Source organism: Malaclemys terrapin, chromosome 2 (genome assembly GCF_027887155.1).
Source record: "Malaclemys terrapin pileata isolate rMalTer1 chromosome 2, rMalTer1.hap1, whole genome shotgun sequence".
Lineage (NCBI taxonomy): Eukaryota > Metazoa > Chordata > Testudines > Emydidae > Malaclemys > Malaclemys terrapin.
The window spans coordinates 24178238-24196042 of NC_071506.1; the positions used below are offsets into that span (position 1 = coordinate 24178238).

General features: G+C 40.6%; 1 protein-coding gene across 2 annotated transcripts in view; it reads right to left on the reverse strand.

Annotated features, from left to right (window-relative positions):
- The window catches only part of COL14A1 (collagen type XIV alpha 1 chain), a 165668-nt gene that overhangs the window by 69962 nt on the left and 77901 nt on the right, over positions 1-17805 (reverse strand). For both annotated transcript variants that reach the window (XM_054019187.1, XM_054019188.1), the window contains exons 20-29: positions 17053-17182; positions 15518-15640; positions 14428-14577; positions 13623-13739; positions 10824-10970; positions 8933-9007; positions 7333-7472; positions 5827-5950; positions 4502-4645; positions 1643-1807 (exon numbers count right to left, since the gene is read on the reverse strand). In XM_054019187.1, coding sequence (XP_053875162.1) covers positions 1643-1807; positions 4502-4645; positions 5827-5950; positions 7333-7472; positions 8933-9007; positions 10824-10970; positions 13623-13739; positions 14428-14577; positions 15518-15640; positions 17053-17182 — 1315 coding nt within the window. The remainder of the gene's footprint in view (positions 1-1642; positions 1808-4501; positions 4646-5826; positions 5951-7332; positions 7473-8932; positions 9008-10823; positions 10971-13622; positions 13740-14427; positions 14578-15517; positions 15641-17052; positions 17183-17805) is intronic.

Genomic DNA, 17805 nt, shown 5'->3' on the forward strand with positions numbered 1-17805 from the left:
TGCCCTCTTTATGGTCCTGACTCTATGTTTGGAGTCAACCACTGCTCCAACCACCAGACATGACAGCCTAGAGCCCAGAGCCTGTGTGTTCCAACACTAGGTGTTCCAGGCTAGTACCCCAAATTAAAGGGCACATTGAAAATGTAGGCCTGAATGACCAATAAATAATATTGCAGAGCTTGCAAAGTCCTGGTCTAATGATTAGGGCCCTACCAAATTCATGGTCTATTATGGTCAACTTCACGGCCATAGGATTTGAAAATTGGTAAATTTCACATTTTCAGATGTTTATATCTGAAATTTCACAGTTGTAGTCGTGGGGGTCTCGACCCAAAGGAGATTGGTGGCGGGGCGGGATCACAAACCTGGACTCTGAAGGCAGCAACCGCAGAGCTTCCTGCAGCCGCAAGAGGTTCCCAGAGGTCTGATCCCCTCCTCCACCCAGAGCAGCTGTGCAGGGAATGGACAAATCCTGTCCCTCCCTAGCCAGAGCTAGGAGCCCCCATTGTGGGGGCACTTCCAGCAGCACAGGGAAGATCAAACCCACAAGTCTCCTTCAGCTGCAGGAACCTCTGGGGCTGCTGCCCAGTCCCAGAGCTTCCTGCAGCAGGGGAAGGCACCCGGAGGTGGGTCTGGTCTCCACATACCCCCCAGAGCAGCAGTGCAGGGGATGGATACGTCCTGTCCCCCCCCCCCAGCCCAGCCTGAGCTAGGACCCCCTTTGCTGGGGTGCTCCTAGGAACAAGGGGACATTGGATTTCATGGGGAAGGGCTTACTTCAAGGTCCATGATGCGTTTTTCATGGCCATGAAATTGGTAGGGCCCTACTAATGATGCATAATGTTGAAACTGCAACCATCAAGAAGTAGATTGTAAGGGTTAAAAAGGGTATATAGGAATACAAAGAAAGCAACATTCTTGTGTATTCAGTTCTGGCAGACTGCAGCTCTATGTTCATGTCAGCTACATACAGGCCATTTTCCAGGCATGTATATAATGGAACATAATGAAGGTGTGTATGTATGCAACGTGGATCCTGCTCTCTGACCACAAGCCCTGGCCCAGAAAGTCCCTCCTTTCCTCTAGTCATAGAGGGTCTAGAAGAATGACATCTCCATGACTTTGGAGGAATGCCAGAATTATAGCAGGAAAGTCTTGCTCCACCCTTCCCCTTTGGGCTATAACTTTTCCAGTTTGTGTGCTATATACATACTAGAATTTGGCCCTGGGGAATGCATTTAACAGATGTTGTTTAAATAAGGAATGTTTAGTCAACACTAATCACAGAATAGGTTAAGGGTCTGTAGAAAATAAGAAGTTAGTTAAAAATTGTAGACCAAAATTCTGCTCTCATTTACCCTGCTGTAAATTCAGAGCAACTTCTTTGTGGTCAATGGAATTACTCTGGGTTTACACCAGTATAACAGAGGCCCCTGAATAACTGCAACCAGAACCCCATTAGTCTTGCACCACAATAATATTGTAGCAAAGATACCTGTAGAGATATTAGAAAACTCACTGTATTTTTCAATAGAATAGAAATAGAATTTTTGGAATAGAAAAGTTAATTATATAAAATAAACTCCTTATTTAGCAGGTATTGAATGTTGCATAGGCACAAATACAAATCAAAATAGCTAACTTGCTGATGCAGTTTCACAGACAAAAGTGATCAGCTCATCTTCAATATTCTTAAAGGCATCAAAATCATCCACAAAGAAGACATGTCTTTCACTAGGCTTGCTGCCAATGTTAACTAATTCTGAATAATCTGCATCCGCCACACCAATAGCAAAAATGCTGAAACCTATAAAAGAAAAGGAAATATTCTTGTCATTTGTTCATTCGAAGAGAAGAAATCAAGTACAAACATACCATTTCCTTTGGCTCCTTTCCTGACTAAACGTAAAAGTAGAAAAATTCAGTCCTACTTCTTGTTCAGCCAATAGCTAAGCGAAACCAGTTTGTTTAGATTTACGGGAGATAATGCTGACCACTTCTCAATTACAATGTCACCTGAAAGTGAAAACAGGTGTTCGCATGGCACTGTTGTAGCCGGCGTCGCAAGATATTTACGTGCCAGATGTGCTAAACATTCATATGCCTCTTCATGCTTTGGCCATCATTCCAAAGGACATGCTTCCATGCTGATGACACTCATTAAAAAATAATGTGTTAATTAGATTTGTGACTGAACTCCTTAGGGGAGAAATGTATGTCTCCTGCTCTGTTTTACCCACATTCTACCATATATTTCATGTTATAGCAGTCTCGGATGATGACCCAGCACATGTTGTTCATTTTAAGAACACTTTCACTGCAAATTCGACAAAATGCAAAGAAGATACCAATATGAAATTTCTAAAGATAGCTACAGCACTCGACTCAAGGTTTAAGAATCTGAAGTGCCTTCCAAAATCTGAGAGGGATGAGGTATGGAGCATGCTTTCAGAAGTCTTAAAAGAGCAACACTCAGATGTGGAAACTACAGAACCTGAACCACCAAAAAAGAAAATCAGCCTTCTGCTGGTGGCATCTGACTCAGATAATGAAAATGAACATGCATCGATCTGCTCTGCTTTGGATCGTTATCTAGCAGAACCTGTCATCAGCATGGACACATGTCCTCTAGAATGGTAGTTGAAGCATCAAGGGACATATGACTCTTTAGCTCATCTGGCATGTAAATATCTTGCGATGCCGGCTACAACAGTGCCTGTTCTCATTTTTGTATTTTGTGTTGTAATTGAAATCAATATATTTGAACATGTAGAAAACATCCAAAAATATTTCAATAAATGGTATTCTATTATTGTTTAACAGCACGATTAATCACAATTAATTTTTTTAATCGTGTGATTAATCGCGATTCATTTTTTAAAATCTTGATAGCCCTACTGCAGAGGTCTCACTCTTTTAAGAGTGAATATACTGGTTTATTTTCATTTCAGATTAATCAGCAATTAAACCCCAGTGCAGTGGCTCTCAAGGTTTCCAAACTACTGTACCCCTTTCAGGAGTATGATTTATCTTGCATACCCCAAGTGTCACCTCAATTAAACAACTTGCTTATAAAATCAGACATCAAAATACAAGTGACACAGCACACTATTACTGACAAACTGCTGATTTTCTCATTTTTACCGTATAATTATAAAATAAATCAATTGGAATATAAATATTGTACTTACATTTCAGTGCATAGTATAGAGAGCAGTATGAACAAGTCATTGTATGAAATTTTAGTTTGTACTGACTTTGCTACTGCTTTTTATGTAGCCTGTTGTAAAACTAGGCAAATATCTAGATGAGTTGATGTAACACCTCCCCCCGACCCCGGAAGACCTCTGTGTATCCCCAGGAGTACACATACCCTAGGTTCAGAACTATGGCTCTAGTGAGCTCCAGCGCACAATACAGGATATATCTAGTTCATCAATTCTTCAAAATAGTTTGGTTCAGTTTAACTGGAAATCCTTATTTATTTTTGTTAGAGATTGGGGATTTTTGTTGCAGCCCTTCTAAATTTAAAAACTAGTGTTATTTTGTAATTCTTTTTTTATTAGTGAGGTGCTGTGCTCAGCCGTGGTTTCAGTGTAAACGCATGAAAAATAAATATAGCATGATTCATTTCTTATGAGTCAATATTTGACATTCAAATGATGCAAGTGGACAACTCAATGGAGAGCCCATATTGTATGGGGCTACAGGAGCCAGGGACTAGTCAGAGCCCTGTAAAAAACAAACTTAAAAAAAAAAAATAGTGTGTGCATACTACTTATTGAACCAACAGCCATCATAGACACTTATTTCTGCTATCCAGCCCAGCCAGAACCCAAGCCTCCTCTTTGTTCTTTTCCTCATTTATGCACTACCTAGCTCTTTGGGGCAGGGACCATGTGTAAATGTTCTGTGCTGTCCCAAGCACATTCTGGGGCTTGGTACAAATACTAAACAACAATAGTTCATAATCTACTTATCGCGCTCAGAAACCATGGTGATGGGCACCAGTATAAAACCCTGAGATAGGTAGTATAAAAGCTTTAAGATTGTTATTGGAAGATGAGCAGCAGATTAGAAGCAGTACAAGAGTCTATCAAAGGTGCTTCATAAGAGCTCGTCTGGAAGGACAATATAGTTCGGACTGCTTCCAAAAGTGAATTTATCTATCGTGGATGACAATATGGACTTGTAGGCCCCTCTCCTGAAAATACTGAAGCATGTGAGTAGTCTGCATGATTTTAAAAACATGCACAAAAATTCAGCCAATAATACTAATAACTACAAATAAATTATATAAAATGCTAGTCATTCCCTAGTGGAATTCAGAGTTTCCCAATGTGTGCTGTCTGCTTTACGTCTGACTTGGATTAGATTTGTAAACCCTTCTGTGGCAGGAATTATCCATATCTTGTATCTGGGCTTAAACAGCAATTATGAAGATGAAGATGGAAGAGCAGGAAAAACTGAAAATGCAAACATTTCTTAATATATGTGTTACCATCTAGTTGCATCTCTCTGGAAACTTTGTTCACATCATCCTGTGATCGCCCATCAGTAATGACCACCAAAACCTTAGGGATACCCCTTCTTATGCCCGAGGCAGTGGTAAACAAGGCCTCCTGTGCATGCTTAATTGCTTTGCCTAAAACAGAAGAAATTCACTATGAAGGAATCTGGTTCATACTAGATTTTCTGTTCATGCTTTATATACTGATGAAAGAACATAGTCACATATAAATTATTAGGTCAAGATTTTCAAAAACATTTACCTAAAGCCAAGCTTCTAAAGCTTCTAAATAGATAGCCTGATATTGAAAATGCTGAACACCCAGCAGCAAACTCTGACTTCAGTGAGAGTTGGTGTGTGCTTTGCACTTTTGAAAATCAGGCCACTTATATAGATGCAGAAATATGGATTTAGGAACATAATTTTGATCCTGGATTTTGAAAGTCTCAGCTCTTGACCTTTGGCTTCTTAGGTTTAAAAAGATATGGCCAAATCCTCTATCCTAAATGGATTTGGTTGAGATGTGTTGGGTCCTATGGCAGTCAGCACAGACAAAGTCCTCCCCTCCAAGGATGCAAGTAATTCAAAAATGCCAGTGCAGAATTTTCTGGGGAAAATGGAAATGTGTAATTCTGGTCACAGCAGAAGGTCAATGCAGAGCAAGTAGTTGCATGAAATTTCTGTGAAGTCTGAGAAGCTAAACCCTATGGCCCCAAATAACCCTGCCAATACTCAAGCTGAATTTCCTCCTTCTCAGAAAGCTATCTTCAGGGGCGAAACACAATTCTAGCTAGTATTAGTTATCAGTCCACCTTTTCTCATCATAAAAACCTGAAACCCTCCACTGAGACTTTACTCTCCTCTCTCATAACAAAACAGACCACACCCATTCCTCCCCTATCTGCTGAAACTCACTGCAAATCCCTGCACAACTTCCCTCTCCAGGATGGAGTCTCTCACTTTTCCACCTGCCATTACTTCCCATTCCACCTTCCCCAACCCCCACAGCCATTTGCCTTTCACAGACCCATTTCCCTTCACTGGTCCCCAGCCCTATAGTTGGGTTAAGGCCCAGAAGTGCAGAGGTGCCTCATGTGGGTAGTGCAACCAGGAGATCACCCGGGCTTTCTGGCCATGATAATGTAGGGTATTCAAGTGTCTCGCTTTTCATTCCCACTGCCGACTATCTTCATCCCCACTCTTCTTGCATTAACGTCACATGGCCTTATCCTGACAAACCACTTTGCAAATGGAGGGGTAACTCTGTCCAGAGAATGATCATAAGAAACTGTTTCACAGCGTGCAACCTCTCTCACCTGTTTTGGTGTTTCCTCCTTTGTACGCTATTTGCTGAATGGCTTCAAGAAGAGTCTCTTTCGTTTTGTACACATTCAGTTTAAATTCTGTTCTGGGATCATCACTGAACTGAGCTATTGCAACCTGTATACAGAAAACATGCTAGTTAGTAAATACTACTCTACGTTTAACAAGGGCACGTGAACCAGATCACTTAAAATAAGAGTTGTTTGGACTTTTGCTCCCTCCTTGACATGAAGCCTTTTTAAATTTTTTTTTTAAAGATTTCACCACATAAAGTTTAAATTTGTTCTCTGAAGCTTCAGCTGCTGCCTATCACTTTCTGGTATCATTAGGTAGTAAACAGGATGAGGAAGTATTCTCACCTTGGCAAAAGCATTCCCTATCCAGTCCCAGGGCAAAATCCTCTACACAGTTGCTCATATATGTATAAGCAAAAAGAACAGGAGTACTTGTGGCACCTTAGAAACTAACACATTTATTAGAGCATAAGCTTTCGTGGGCTGTAGCTTATGCTCTAATAAATTTGTTAAGCTTATGCTCTAATAAATTTGTTAGTCTCTAAGGTGCCACAAGTACTCCTGTTCTTTTTGCAGATACAGACTAACACGGCTGCTACTCTGAAACCTGTCATATATGTATAGTTATTCCCACTCAGAAATAGTTTTACATGAGTAACTGTGAGATTGGGACCGAAACTTATTCCTAGAAATAACATGAGAACTTATTTTTGAGTTATTTCCTCTCCCAAATGTGTTGCTATGTGAGCCCTGCCATGCCTTAAATTAAGCATGTGTTTCTGTGAGAATGAGGACTATGTTTGTAAAAATAATTTGTTCTGATGTGAATCAGAAATGAAGAGAAAGCAAGGACTAAGTCTTTCTCTGTGTTTGGAAAGTGTCTAACACCTTTTGGGTGCTATTGTAACCTCAATATTAAACAACAACAAAATTAAAATGGCATCATTTAAAACAGTGATATACACAGCTGTATTTTTTAAAAGGTTATAAAAAAACTCTTCCAGAGCACAGTGTTTATCATCTTTTCCTGTGCAAGTACTTTAAAAAACATGAATATGGTAATTATTGTAAATATCATGCTTTATTTTATTTCACATTTATGCTTAGTCTAGAGCAGATTAATTTAAAAAAACAAGAAAATTAAAAAATAAGCTTACAATTTTTAATGTCAGTGAAAACACTATTGTTTCTAGAGGACTAGGATTGAAATAAACACCATGCAGAGGAGCAGCAAAATGCCTAAATACTACTTAAATCCCATTGTGAGGACTTAAGAGAGACTTGAATCATTCTTAGACATTGTGCTGTCTCTCTGGTGAATCTCACCATATGGAATATATAAAACAAGATACTGCAAAAGAACTGCTGCCGGAACTCAGTTTATATTTTCTAAAGAAGTGTGAAACAATGTCAACCACATTTTGATTGGTCTGATTCTAGACACTAGATACACTTGTTCAGTTATGCTCTGTTTGTGTTTGTTACCTGAGTTCCATCAGGACCAATTCTGTCCAGAGCTCCAACAGTGCTATACAGGAATCCAATTATTTTATTGAAATTATCATCTCCAATACTCCATGACCCATCCACTAGGAACACCAGGTCAGCCTTGGCAGCTTTGCAAACTGAGGAACAACAAATATTTTGGAAGTTACTTTTTGGTCACTGGTAACATCTTTGTTAATACTCACTAAGGCCTCAGTCCGGCAATCAGATCTGCTGGCATGGACACCCGAGTGCATGCAGAATCAACAGGGATCTGCATGAGATGAAGCATCTACACTAGCAGATGTGATTACATATCAGGGGTTAAGGTCTTAAAGGTTCTTAAATAAATATTTCCAGGAGACTAGATACAGGTAGCCAGTGCAAGGGAATAAGGAGGAGCCTTACATCCCCTTACAGCCCAGTGCAGGCACACAGAATAGACAACACTCTGGCCCTGTGATCTCCCATCCCACAGCCGCCCACCCCTGCATGCTGTTCGGTAGACAGTCCCCATGGAGCTGAGCTCCATCTCACAGAGGAGTTACTCCCCACAAGGCTCCTTGGAATTTCCTCCCGAATTTGCACAGCAATTGCTTCAGGCAAGGAAGTGGGCATAAACTGAGGTTGCCCCTGAAAAAATGTTTTACCCCCTAAGGAAGAATTCACCTAAGTGACAAAGGTCATTAGAGGAAGACACATAAATGTGACTGTTCTTGCTATTTTCAGCTGAAGTGTTCTAATCTTTGGGTATATTTGCTGCTGCACTGTTCTATGCAGTGTATAAGATCCCTTTCTTGCTGTATCTACCGATGAGTTCCTCAGCTGGTTTAAACTGGCACAGCTCCATTGACTTCAAGCTGGGGATCTGCCCTTAAGGCTCCAATGATAAAGCACTCTGAACAGAAACATTTATGAGACTCTATAGGAGACTCAGGGCAGTTTATAGGAGATCGATAAGCCAAGAGAAGCTCTTATTTAAAGAGAAGAGTTGTGAGTATTGTAAATGCACATGGCCAATGCCTTTCGCATTATAATATTTTGATGGACTAGAAAAATCATGTTGTTTTATAAGTCTAACAACTGCTAGGACAGTGGTTTTCAACCTGTGTGCATGTGTATGGGACCACAAAAGGTTGTTGTTACCATAGAACAGTGGTTTTCAACTTGTGTCCATTGAACTGTGCGGGTCTGCAGACTATGTCTAAGATTTCCAAAGAGGTCCCCACCTCCATTTGAAATTTTTTAGGAGTCTGCAAATGAAAAAAGTTTGAAAACCACCGTGCTAGGCTATACACTGGTCTACAGTAAAACGTACCTATCTGTTTCCTTCTGTTGCAACATATTTAAAATGTGTAAATTATTTACCAATTGTATGCTCTGCATAAATGCACCAAAAAAGCCCCAAAACAATAAAACACAATTTGGGGACAGTTCCTCAATGCATGTAAATCAGCCCAGATCCATTAGCTTCCATGGAGCTACATCAATTTACACCAACTGCGAATCTGGCCCTGGAAATCTATAATCGTGATCAAAACCAGAAAATGACCTACATGAATTAAGGCTATTTTAACCCATAAACACAGCACGTATTTACCTTCTTTTGCAGGAGGGATTGTAGGTGGTGGAGCTGTTGTTGAAGGAGAAGTCGGTGGTTGAGTTGGAAATGGTACTAGAAATTAAAAGAAGAGAATACCAAGAAGAAATCTTATCTGAAGACACCGTCACATGTTTTTAGATATTTGAAGTAAGGCATTTTCTCCTTTTGTTTTGTTTGCAGATACATACCTACCTAGTTATACAGCCCAAAGGCTAGCTTTGTGTGTGTGTACATATGCTTGTGATGTCTACCTCTATTGGCTGGATCTACTACTGCAACTACCAACTATGGCCTAAATTGTGGCTTTGCCACAAGCCCCATGTAGGATACAGTGTGTTGTGCTGTCCCAGAAGTAACTCAGGAAGCAGACTGTGACACAGACACTTTCCCTTGCTCAGTGGGGACATATCTTTCGCAGGCCCAAGACTTGCTGTGTCCATATTCTGCTGTGCCAGATATAATTCTCCTTTCCCTTCCTGACCACTCCCCTACCAACCTGTCCAGGAGGGGAAGTAACAACTTCTCAAAGGCTGGTTTCCCCAGCATGCTGCTATACACAACACAGGCAGCCAGCACAGGGAAATAAGGAGGGGCCTTCCATCTCCTTACAGCCTAGTGCAGGCATGCAGAAAAGGCAACAGTCTGGCCCTAAAGGAACTCTTCCTTAGCTCAACTGGTAGAGGTTGGAGTTTTCTCATCTGGAGACCACATTTGTAGCTCTTTGTGTAATATCGAGCCATTGTGCCTGCAGCGCATGTTTTGTTACAAGGTTACTATGCACAAGCAATCTTGAGAAATTGGCTTCCTTGTCTTCTACTTCACATAAAGATGAGTCTCTGAATGGCACTTTCCCAAAAATGAGGCTGAACAAATTGTCAGCTACTCAACAGCTCTGCTGTGGTTCTGACAGTGACTGAATAAAGCTTTGTTAGCAAATTTCAATATAGTTTTAGGCTGAGTTCACAGAGATAACATGTACATTCTTGATTTCCACATTTATGACTGAAGAAACGTTCCCAACCTTGTCAGACAACATTCTTTCCAGTATTCTCAACATGATTAACGTAGGGAACCACATGCAATGTAGTTAAAGGTTGTTCCTTGAGGGAAAAGTGTATTTGATATTCACCACAATGTACACATTGTGTTTATGGTTACAGGTGATGAGGACAGTTGCATAAAACCATCCTTCAGAAAGAATTCATAGAAAGACTAGCACATAAAGGGATTTGTGTACCCACAGTTACATCTACTGGGCCCAATTTCACTCCCACTGAAACCAATGGGAGGTTTTTCATTGTAAGCTCATCGGAGCTGGGACCTATCTTCTTATATGTTTGTGAGGTATTTAGCTCACTTTATGCTCCTTGAGAAATAATAATGGATACAATTTTCAAAAGTGCCCTGGTGACTTATGAGCCCAAGTCCCACTGACTTTCATCCACTGAGGCGCTTTTGAAAAGTTTCCCAATGACAACATTGAATATCTGAATCTTTCACTGGTTCTCTGTATTTTGTACCCTTTGGGTTTCTCTGCTATCCATGTTTTGAAATTCTCTTTAGAGAGTCATTGATTTCACAGCCAGAAGGGACCATTTGTGAACTGGGCTAAAGCATCCTCCCCCTGTTTTGTCAGAGGGCTGCGTTTGCCACCCCATTCCTATGTGTGGTTATTAGCTTCTGGGAGAAATGCATAGCTATGTTTGAGAATGCTCTGGAGGAAGCAACCCTTTGAGCACTATCAGGGGAAGAACAATTAAAAACCCACAATGAAAGAGAAAAAAAAACCTTTAGCACTTGTGTGGTTACTCTACTCTAGCCTCTTGCTCCTACTGGGGACAACCAAGGGTTATCCTGAGGTGGCTGACCTTTAAGAGCCTTCACTTACATGTAGTTTCCATGATGCTTACTCCAGGGCCTTCTATCTCCTGAAGCTGGGCATAGACACTGATTTTATACTCAGTGCCGGGCATGAGCTCAAAGAAGCAATGTCTAGGTGTCCCTCCACCAAGGGTTACTTCTTTCTTTTTCCCATCTGGAATTATAAAAGGAACCATTAGAACAGAATTTCATCTACCATTTTACTGAATAAATGTGTCACATAATGGCCTGAAACTGGAAGGGAATGTGACAGTAAATGGAGTGGCTATAAGAACTCTCTATTTATTAACCATTTTGAGCCACATGCTGCCTTCAATCTGGATTAAATTGCTCTGTGTGCAGAGAAGCCCACAAAAAGGCCTGGGCACCATTTAATGCTCACCACTCCCAATAATGCTTATGTAGGATTCAAGTGGTGCCTCTGCAAATTCACCCCCTGTGCATTAAAGCTCTGATCCAAACACCATTGAAGTTAATGGGAATACTCACATTGACTCCAAGGTGCTTTGGATCAGGCCTTCCAGAGATGCCAATGAGAGCTGTGCTGTATTTTGGAATCAGATTTCATTCCCAGTCTGGGCATCTTGCTCTTTGGATTTGCAGTGCGTTCATTAATTTCAGGAAGGACCGAACCAGTAACATCTTTAACCAATTAAGGATCAATATTTATTGGGCTCTGAAGGGAATTCTGTTTAATTCTCAACTGGAGGAAAGAATAACTATATGGACAATGGAGAAAGCATGGGTACTGAAAACAGGGTGATGGATATTTTAATACTTAAAATAAAGCTTTCAGGGGAAGTAAGCATCTGTAACAGTAAGGAGTGTTGCAGGGGAATGAAAGACTATACTACACATTCTATACAGTATTTACTAACCGTGCCAATAGTCCCATTTGTTGCCAAGTCAAAACCATTTTATGCATACCAGGTTGAGTAGCAATACTACGAAGATAATTGACAACTGGTTGAATGCGATGCAGAACAAGCTGGACAATGAAAGTTCTTCATGACAGATGTTAATAAGGAGCTATTTGAACGGCTCTTTTGTTCATTCTCAAATTAAGGCTCTCAGGCTAGGTTAAAGAGATGTCTGGCAGTCCTACATAATAATGAATAGGCACTGAGGAAGCAGAATTTAGGCTAACTCCCAGGTAAGAAGGAAATTTGCACTCCCTCATGCCAGCTAAGATCGTTGCTTTAAAACAGCTTGTCTGTATTTCAGGCCTTCAGATAAACCTTATCTGAATCCATCACTTGTACAATAAAAGGGTCATTATTTTACAATCAAATTAGCATCCACTGTTCATGTTGTCTTTGGTTGACTTGGTTAGGTTTTACTAACTCCACTTCTCAAGTTATTCAAGCTTTTCAAGGGTGTCATTCTATGCAAGTTAATTGTTTTTCACCATAACAAGACAGTGAGTGTCTACCGGGGATGAGCAAATTAGCTTGCATACAGTTAATTCCCCCCCTGAACCTCATCTGGATAAAGTAAAGTGCACTGAGCATTCACCATAGCTCCCTTTCCTCAACAGGCATGGACGTCTCCATTTATCAGATGTAAGTGGATGGCAGCTCCACTCTCCCTTCTGGATCTTTATGAAATAACCAACTGTACTGATTCCCATACTCCATTCTTTTGGGAGCCACCCTGTACGCCCATTCCCACACAATCTAATGGGCTGGAAGCAGCAGATAAGGAACTTAGAGGAGTGTTTCTAGATTCAGGGGTAGGCAACCTATGGCACGTTTGCCGAAGGCGGCATACGAGCTGATTTTCAGTGGCATACTGCCCCGGTCCTGACCACCGGTCCGGGGAACTCTACATATTAATTTAATTTTAAATGAAGCTTTTTAAGCATTTTAAAAACCTTATTTACTTTACATACAACAATTGTTTAGTTATATATTATAGACTTATAGAAAGAAACCTTTTAAAAACGTTAAAATGTATTACTGGCACGCGAAACCTTAAATTAGAGTGAATAAATGAAGACTTGGCACACCACTTCTGAAAGGTTGCCGACCCCCATTCTAGATCTTTTTGCTGCAGGATGGAGGCTGAACAAACCCAAGCAGGTGACTTAGCGGGGAGCTGGAGAACAGTAGGTTTGATGAGATGAGATGGAGAAGGATGGCAGCTGGACCTGAAGATGCTGTGGGAGGGGGGTAAAGAAGCAGAAGCAGGAGCGCCGCCAGCTTTTTTGCCACCCTAGGCGGCAGAAGGTCCTGCCCCTGAAATGCCGCCCCCGACAGAGGCGGCAGAAGGTCCCGCCCCCGAAATACTGCCGATGACTGGGGTGGCCGAAGATCCGGCCACCGTGGTCGCCGCCCCCCAAATGTTAGTACCCTAGGCGACCGCCTAGGTCGCCTAATGGGTTGCGCCGGCCCTGAGCAGAAGGCTGTTGGATCTCCCGCTGGATACAAGGCAGTATCAGGTAAGGGGGTGAGCTGAAGGCTGTGTAGTTACACAGAAGATCACAGGGTTGTGTGGAAAAGGGCTGTGCAACTTTGAGGGGGCAGGGCTTTAAAAGGCTCAGATAATGGATAACTATCCAAGCTTTTACCTTAAGGGAACTCTAACTCCAAATCTTTTGTGGTTCGTTGGTTTCCAGGTTCTGTGTAGTTCTGCTCTCCTCCACTTATTTTAAACAGTGCCATTCAATTACTTTTACAATTTTACTAACTGTAGGAGTGGAAATTTTGTTTGCAAACTTCATTTAGATCCAGTCCTGTGGTTCTCTACCAGCAGAACTCCTACAAACTATGAAGCAGAGTGGCTATGTAACGATGTACTAACTTACCGACAAGCGATTCTGTCACTATCCTGTATGCAGTAGCATGACTGTGAAGCTGCCACTGGGCACAAACACTAGTCATGCGCACTTGATATGTATCCAGATTTGTCACGCCCAAGTACACTGCAATTGAATATAAAAACAAATAGTCGCTGCTACAATAAAAATGCCAGAAAACAAGAAAATGCTGCAATATAATTATCCAAAAATCAGAAGAAAAAGTGAAAAAAGTGAGTGATCATTTTATTAATGAATTTTAAAGAAATAATTGTAATGCAAAACCCTGCATAAAAAATAATCCCCAAAACAATATCTAATAAAGGACAGGAAGCAGAAAGACAGCATCTACATCCTGAGTCCATAGATCTGGAATTTGAGAAGGGCCAATAAACAGTGTTAATAATTCACTTAAAAGGAAACATGTTATTGATGTAACAACACTGTTGTCAAAGCTGAATTTAAGGTTAAGGTTTCCATGATGTAAAGCCTAACTCAGATGATTTCAAAGGATTGCCTGATCAGAAAAAAGAAAACAGACTTTCATTAAGCAAATTTATAGTTACTAGAGTTGAATGATAATAAATAATATCTGGTTTATGACCTGTCTTGTGTTAATTCCAGCAGGAAACATTTTAAAGTTCTATACTGTCTGATGAAAAAAGGCTTTTCCTTTCAGCAAACAAAACTAGCTCAAAATACATAGAAGAGGAAAAGAATTCCATGTGAGAATTCATTCAGGGAGTTGTGTGAAGCTAAAGTTACAATGGAAAAATGGTCCATAGAGATCTGAACAGCATGAAATCATTCTTACATGTTTTGGCTGTGCCTGCTAGGGCATCACTGAAGCCTGTTGAGTATGAAGCAAATACTTTAACACTATACTCAGTTCCACTGAACAGATTTAGAATGAGAATGGTGTTAATATCATCTCCCACGAAGGTCTCTAGTGCTGGTCCAGGGACTGAAAAAGAATAGAATACTTCATAATTAAAGGAATTATCAGGCAGTAAAAAAAAAAAAAAAATCATAATCTGCAGTCAAAAATAGGTTTATTCCTAAACATACTGCTTTATTATTACTTGCTTAGCCCCAGTGGTGCACTCAGTGCAGTACACAGAATTGAAGACACTCCATAACCAGAGCAGCTTCCAGTCGAAGACAGACATGTGGAAGCCAGCACACACTGAGGAATCCAGCAGTGACATTCATTTAGGTCTCGACATTCGCACTTGCTAAGCCCCCTTTGTGCTGCTCCAGTGGAACAAAGGGGACTCAGCACTGCCCTAAATAGGCAGCTGAAGATTCCCTTGGCTTGGAGGCATAACAGGATCTGGGGATCTCCACCCACAAAACAAGTCCCTACAGGGCTATTGCAAACCTGCATCATTTAAAGGAGCTCTGAGGCTGGGAACAGGAACAGTGTAGAACTGGCACCAGGACAAAGAGCTGCAAACACTGCCATGTCTATCTTAACTGAACTCACTGCTTACAGCTTAGGATATAGCTTAGAATTCAGCCCTTGGAGTGTTTTTCTTTTTAATTTTTATTTCCTCCCCATTATAACAGTAAACTCAGTTCTTATGGTCATCATGAAAAAAATGTTTTTCAGAGGGATTTGAATGAGGGGGTGTGGCTTGGCTAACTGTGAATGAAGTCTACAGTTAGATATCCTACATACCTACAGTTCGGTATCCAAAAATTAATGCATCTAAAATTACAGGGCACTTTGAAAAATTGAGTCTAAATCTCTGTGAACTACTTTGAAAATGTATCTCTATAGGCTCTCAGCACTTTAGTTGCCGTCAGTTATAGTTTTTTGTTTTATGTGGGACTTTTTGCAGTAGATGTGAAAACTGAAAAAGCAAAAATAGAAGCCAAAGCAACCAATTTTGAAAACTCACCATTGATAGGTTTGTAGACAATCCTGTAACCCATTGTTGGTGACGGAGGGGCATCCCAGCTAATACGTAATCGGTTGTACCACTCATCTGAGACCCTTAAATTTCTGGGGGCAGAAAGAGGCACTAAAAGCAAAACAAATTGTGAGCTTCCATATCTGCATCTCTTACAAGCATTTGTATAAAAGATAGACATGCATATAAATAATAACCCAGATTACACATAACTCTAGCTAAGGAGACCAGTTCTGCTCCCAGGTACACAGGCACAACTTCCAAAAGCCCAGAGGAACCACAACCATGTGTCTGAGAGAGGATCTGGACCTGCTGAGTCAAATTCATCCCCGGCATTATGCCAGTGAATTAAAAAATGGAGTTTCTAAAAGAGTTATAGCAAGGATTCATTTGGACTGTTGTGTCTATCGCATAAGTATTGTAATTTCAAATTAATACACAGCCTTAATGTAAAAGAAAAGGAGTAAAAGAGAATTCAGTGATAATTATCTTTCATGTATATATTTCCTTTCAACTCAAAGTATCCCAAGGTGCTTTATAAATTTGGGCCCTGATTCTGCAAATGCTTTGCACTTGTTAAACTGAAGTCAATGGGACTATTCATATACTTAAAGTTAAGTATGTTTGTAAGTGCTTGCAGGATTGGGGACCGAAAGTGATACACAAATTATGCACAGAGATAATTTCATCTACCATTGAAATACAGCCACTTATCAGGTGGAACATGCCAGCTGTTTAGCAGAGCACAGTAGGTCTATCTTTTTTCCATTTTATCCACAGGTGGAATTTGGTTAGAGAGAATGTAGTGACCTGTGTTGGTATGTTGGCTAGAACTAATATAACAATTCTGCTGAAAAGTTCAACAGGGTCTTTCACAACTGCAAATGGTCAGGAACTTTTTAAAAAATATTTCATCCAAAAGAAATCTCTCCAACAGCATAATGGCTGGGGCATCATCATCATCACCACTTTCTACAGAACATGGACTCCGTGGTTGACTCCCAAACCATAAGAACATAAAAATGGCCATACTGGGTCAGACCAAAGGTCCATCTAGCCCAGTATCCTGTCTTCCGCCAGTGGCCAATGCCAGGTGCCCCAGAGGGAATGAACAGAACAGGTAACCATCAAGTGATCCATGCCCTGTCACCCATTCCCAGCTTCTGGCAAACTGAGGTTAGGGATACCATCCCTGTGCATCCTGGCTAATAGCCATTGATGGACCTATCCTCCATGAATTTATCTAGAATTTAATCAAGAACTGTCCGGCCTTGCTCCCTTTCTGCTATCTGACAGTGTCACAGCACAAGACATAATCAAACTTGATTAAAAACAGTCAGATGTTTATCAGTCAATGCAGTGGGACTTGTATAAAAGTTCTGATTCATATATTTCTCCATTTTTAAATTGAACCCATGTTTTAACTTGAACTCAAACGTTTGCATAGTATGAGAAAATAACTAAACAAAACATCTCTTACTCATACCTTTCTGACTGCCTCGAAACAGAAGGTTTGTACTTACAGGTTTTTCCAGGAGCTGAGACACGGACTCCTTCCCCATCAGAATAGATGGGAGTGACAGTAATTTTGTATACGGTATCTGAGAGCAGTGGCTGAAGAAGAAGATTGTTTTGTCTTCCAGGTACCATCACCTGGATGGTCGGAACATCAGAAACAGACAAGGTTGATTATTAGCTTCTTAAATCCTTTTATAAACACATATGATCTCTGCCATCAGATACCTCTCCCACTTCTGTACAGCAATTTATTCCTAATGAGCTGGTTTACATTTTAAATATGTTTGTGATGCTCTATTTTGACAACAGTTGTCCTCCCTAAATAATCAGCCGACTTGTTCACTATACATATCTAAGATAGTAATGTACTAAGAGAACCAGCCTATGATAGACAGCTGTATCTGCATGTATGGACTATCACTCTGTACTAAATCTCTGAGCCAATACAACTTTCAAATATTCCTTAGATCAGTTATATTAACTGCATGATTACTATCCAAAGAGTGGTTTCATTATAGAGGGTGGGGGCATCTGTATATTTTGCTTACTCTTGGTGTGAAAGGGATTGCCCAACACTGTACCTGTTAACTAAGGCCCATCTAGGTGTAATTTAGGGATTATTCCTTATTCCATGAAGCACTTAAGTACGTGTTTTAGTTTAACTTCAGTAGGACTAAAACACTTGCTTAGGTGCTTTGCTGAATCGGGAAAAAAATGCCGGGTCCTGCAGCTTTACCATTTACATTTATGGGCATGTG